General features: G+C 42.7%; 1 protein-coding gene across 1 annotated transcript in view; it reads left to right on the plus strand.

The window, feature by feature from the left end:
- The window catches only part of LOC148060061 (voltage-gated potassium channel regulatory subunit KCNF1-like), a 12033-nt gene extending 7177 nt beyond the window's left edge, over positions 1–4856 (plus strand). The window contains exons 3-4 of the mRNA XM_087780376.1: positions 4662–4784; positions 4838–4856. Coding sequence (XP_087636502.1) covers positions 4662–4784; positions 4838–4856 — 142 coding nt within the window. The remainder of the gene's footprint in view (positions 1–4661; positions 4785–4837) is intronic.
- The last annotated feature ends 747 nt before the right edge of the window (positions 4857–5603 follow it).

Raw genomic sequence — 5603 nt, forward strand, 5'->3', positions numbered from 1 at the left:
TAGAAGATTTAAAGTAAAAACAACAATAGAAGATTTAAAGTAAAAACAACAATAGAAGATTTAAAGTAAAACAACAATCGAAGATTTAAAGTAAAAACAACGACAATAGAAGATTTAAAGTAAAACAACAATAGAAGATAAGATAATAATAAGATAAAACTGACTATAAAAGCTCAATCATCAGTATAAAACTTCAGAATCATGTTTGTCTGCTGACGACCAGGACGAATCACTTCCTGTGACGGAGGAGAAGTTGGACTGACATGAATAATTCATCGTCCATTAATCTCAGCAGGTAATAATAGCAGCTCAAAGCTGAAGTTCACGTCTTCACTGCATCGACGTCTCCTCAGATCCTCGTGGGAAACTCTTACCTTCGTCCAGGAGTCGATGAGCTGCTGAACTCCTTCAGGAGTCTTCACTCCTTTTATCTTCTCCCCGTCTCTCCTTCACTCTTGAACCTCCTCCGCAGATCATTGACCTGCAGACCCTGAAGAACCTGTTTGTCTTTAAACATCCATCCTGTTTGTTTTACTTCATTTATTCGTAAACATACGCATTTATTATTAGATTTCATTAATTCGATTTTAATATCACATTTTCTGTCCTTCTTGTTTTCGTCCATCCGTCTGTCCATCCATCTGTAAGTCCATCCATCCGTCTGTCCATCCATCTGTATGTCCATCCATCCGTCTGTCCATCCATCTGTATGTCCATTCATCCGTCTGTCCATCCATCTGTAAGTCCATCCATCCGTCTGTCCATCCATCTGTAAGTCCATCCATCCGTCTGTCCATCCATCTGTATGTCCATTCATCCGTCTGTCCATCCATCTAGTCATCCAGTCATTTATCTTTCCATCCGTCCATCTGTCCCTTCATCCGTCCGTCCTTCTATTTGTCCCTGTCCGTCCGTCCTTCTATCATCCATCCTTCCTCTGTCCATCCTTCTATTTGTCCCTGTCCGTCCGTCCTTCTATCATCCATCCTTCCTCTGTCCATCCTTCTATTTGTCCCTGTCCGTCCGTCCTTCTATCATCCATCCTTCCTCTGTCCATCCTTCTATTTGTCCCTGTCCGTCTGTCCTTCTTTCATCCATCCTTCCTCTGTCCGTCCTTCTATCCATCCATCCTTCCTCTGTCCGTCCTTCTATTTGTCCCTCTCTCCGTCCTTCCAACCATCCATCCATCCATCCATCCGTCCTTCTATCCATCCATCCATCCCTCCTTCTTTCCATCCATCCATCCATCCATCCATCCATCCATCCATCCATCCATCCATCCATCCATCCATCCATCCATCCATCCTTCTATCCATCCATCCATCCATCCATCCATCCATCCGTCCTTCTATCCATCCATCCATCCATCCATCCGTCCTTCTTTCAATCCATCCATCCATCCATCCTTCTATCCATCCATCCATCCATCCTTCTTTCAATCCATCCATCCATCCATCCATCCATCCATCCATCCATCCATCCATCCATCCTTCTATCCATCCATCCATCCATCCGTCCTTCTATCCATCCATCCATCCATCCGTCCTTCTATCCGTCCATCCATCCATCATCCATCCATCCATCCGTCCTTCTTTCAATCCATCCATCCATCCATCCATCATCCATCCATCCATCCATCCGTCCTTCTATCCATCCATCCGTCCATCCATCCATCATCCATCCATCCATCCATCCATCCATCCATCCATCCATCCATCCGTCCTTCTATCCATCCATCCATCATCCATCCATCCATCCATCCGTCCTTCTATCCATCCATCCATCCATCCATCCATCCATCCATCCATCCATCCGTCCTTCTTTCAATCCATCCATCCATCCATCCATCCATCCATCCATCCATCCATCCATCCATCCATCATCCATCCATCCATCCATCCGTCCTTCTATCCATCCATCCGTCCATCCATCCATCCATCCATCCATCCATCCATCCATCATCCATCCATCCATCCATCCATCCATCCGTCCTTCTATCCATCCATCCATCCATCCATCCGTCCTTCTATCCATCCATCCGTCCATCCATCCATCCATCCATCCATCATCCATCCATCCATCCATCCGTCCTTCTATCCATCCATCCATCCATCCATCCACCCATCCATCTATCCATCCATCCATCCATCCATCCGTCCTTCTATCCATCCATCCATCCATCCGTCCTTCTTTCAATCCATCCATCCATCCATCCATCCATCCATCCATCCATCCATCCATCCATCCATCCATCCATCCATCCATCCATCCATCCATCCATCCATCCATCCATCCATCCATCCATCCATCCATCCATCCATCCATCCATCAGAGCAGATCACTGTTAAAGGGAGACACATAAGCAGTGAAGATGAACAGCTGATCACACATGAAGACATTAATGCTCGACCACCTGTTGACTGACGACACACCAGATTGTGTGAATTAATTCTCCAGCTCGACACCTATGGTATGAACTCTATTCAATGGAAACCGTCTTTGAGAGCTAAAGGATCTGAGTCAACGTTCCTCCTGGTTCAGACGACACCAGACCAGGTGAGATTGTTATTTCACAAACTTTGCCTGAGTGATAACAGCAGGAAGGGTGATAGTTTTACCTTACCTTACCTTACCTTACCTTACCTTAGTTCAAGGCAATAAGTTCCATTAGCCGAGTTCCCAAAGCAAGAAGTGGAAGAAGTTTGACGAACGGTCAAACTAAACCTTCAGTGACCGAGGATTTCAACACTTCATGCGAGATTCTGACCAACCAGAATAATTTAAGACTTTATGGCTTCCTTCAGATGCAGAGTCTGTGAAAATGCTCTTCACCACTGAAACTAAACAGATGTGTGTCTTGGATAATATTCATTGAAATGTTTATTACCTGCTTAAAGAAATATACTTGTAAGTGACTGGAGCTACAAGGTGTTTGAAGTTATCAAAATTAAGAAAGAAATCACACATGAAATATAAGAATTGAAATAATCATCATCAAAACCTTCATTTTGTTAATCCTTATCCTAAAGTTCTCATGTTTGGTGTTATTTTAATGTCTAGAAAGAACAAATTGATTTAAAGCTTTTTTAATGAACATTTGATTTTTCTTGTGTGACGAGAAGAAAAGACAACTGGAGAGGTGAGAAGGTGGGGGGGGTAGTTTGCAGGACCCTTTTCCCGCCGAACAACCGTCAACCAATCACGTCTGGACTATTGTAACAGTTTGTTTTCATGTCTTAACAAGAAGGATCGTCTCGTCTGCAGTTGATTCAGAATTCTGAGCCGCTCTAGTAGAAGAACTCACATTTCTCCTTCAAACTCTTCACTGGCTGCTCTAGTAGAAGAACTCACATTTCTCCTTCAAACTCTTCACTGGCTGCTCTAGTAGAAGAACTCACATTTCTCCTTCAAACTCTTCACTGGCTGCCAGTTTCTTTCAGGATCAACTTTAAAATTCTGGTTCTTACTTTCAGATCTATTCATGGTCAGACCTTCCATCAGTGATCTGATCCAGACTTACACCCCAGCTCGGGCTCTGAGGTCTGTGGATCAGAATCTACTGATGGTTCCACGCACACGGTTCAGGACCAGAGGAGAGAAATCTTTTCAGGCTGTTGCTCCTAAGTTTTGGAACGATCTTCTCTCTCTTTGCTCTTGATGATCTACTGACTCCTTCAAGAAACATCTGTGTTTGATGATCTACTGACTCCTTCAAGAAACATCTGTGTTTGATGATCTACTGACTCCTTCAAGAAACATCTCTGTGTTTGATGATCTACTGAATCCTTCAAGAAACATCTGTGTTTGATGATCTACTGACTCCTTCAAGAAACATCTGTGTTTGATGATCTACTGACTCCTTCAAGAAACATCTGTGTTTGATGATCTACTGACTCCTTCAAGAAACATCTGTGTTTGATGATATTCTGACTCCTCCAAGAAACATCTGTGTTTGATGATCTACTGACTCCTTCAAGAAACATCTGTGTTTGATGATCTACTGACTCCTTCAAGAAACATCTGTGTTTGATGATCTACTGACTCCTTCAAGAAACATCTGTGTTTGATGATCTACTGACTCCTTCAAGAAACATCTGTGTTTGATGATCTACTGACTCCTTCAAGAAACATCTGTGTTTGATGATCTACTGACTCCTTCAAGAAACATCTGTGTTTGATGATCTACTGACTCCTTCAAGAAACATCTGTGTTTGATGATCTACTGACTCCTTCAAGAAACATGTGTGTTTGATGATCTACTGACTCCTTCAAGAAACATCTGTGTTTGATGATCTACTGACTCCTTCAAGAAACATGTGTGTTTGATGATCTACTGACTCCTTCAAGAAACATCTTAAGACGTTTCTATTTGTTCAGGCTTTTCCTTGAATTTCTGGAACTCCTGTGTTGTTCTCAGTATTATCTTGATCTTTAAAGTATGTACTTTTTTGAGTATTGTTTTGATTGTTTAAGCGCTTTGTGACCCTGGTCTCGAAAAGCGCTATATAAATAAATATTACTTACTTACTTACTTACTTTTTACGATCGCTGAGTTTCAGCATAAGAACTGTGTTCAACTTAGAGAAAAGCGTGTTGTTTCCTCCAAAAGCAAGAGCGTACCTCTTAACGTCAGAGTTTCTCACCCCCCTCGTGATAAACAGGTTCTTCACCAACTTTGCCTTCAAGACGATCTCCGGCCTCCTGACTTCAGCTCCTGAAGCCCAAACTGAGGACCGCGCTGAAGGACAAGCTTCCAGCATCCTTCCAGACTCCGCAAAGTTTTCGTGAGTCTTTTCCAATCTTGACCGGATCGGTCCGATGGTTCCAATGTTCGCAGCACGTCTCCCCGACTGTGAATCTCCATCAAGAAGCCAGCAAGAAGTGTTCCTGACCTAGAAGACTTTCCCTCAGCGAAGTGAACATTCTAGGCGTTCAGCGCTGTTCACTCGAGGTGTCTTCAGCCAGGAAGCCGACACTGTGATTCACCGGAACTTTCGGTGGACCGAACGCAATCACTTGATCCCCTCGTTCCTGACCGTCTCGTCCTCATCGTCATCTCCTTCATCCTCACCCTCACCTCCATCCACTCGCTTGCCACCTTCATCTGGTCTCCAGCTGCTGCCTAAACCTCCATCCAACATCTACCGTCGAGTAAGAAGCTTCACTTCATCTTGAACAAACTGATTTGTCTCTGGGTTGTTTAATATGAAGGTAATCCAGTAAGACTTCGTACACGATTCTTTTCCATTTCTATTCTCGGTTCCGAAACTTACCATAACATCATTTTTGTCATTCATTATTCAGTCCTTTTTAAATAAATTTATAAAACGTCAAGTCATTGTTCGCGTCTCTATTCTGGTGTAATTAACGGTCAATTTAAGAGCCGCTTACTCAGTAAAGAAAAGATAATCACGACAAAGAGTAGTAAACTTCAGTTAAATGAGATTAAAACTTGTGTTTCATAATTAATTAATTAGGCTTATTCATTAATTATTATCCACGTAAATGTAATAGTTTCCCTGGCACTATAAAACAAGGGTGGTGTCCCTTTTCTTCAGGTAAATCTTACCTAGAGGCAATTTTAAAGTTAAATCTACCAGAAC

Source organism: Callionymus lyra, chromosome 18, assembly GCF_982586985.1.
Source record: "Callionymus lyra chromosome 18, fCalLyr1.hap1.1, whole genome shotgun sequence".
Taxonomy (NCBI): Eukaryota; Metazoa; Chordata; class Actinopteri; order Syngnathiformes; family Callionymidae; genus Callionymus; species Callionymus lyra.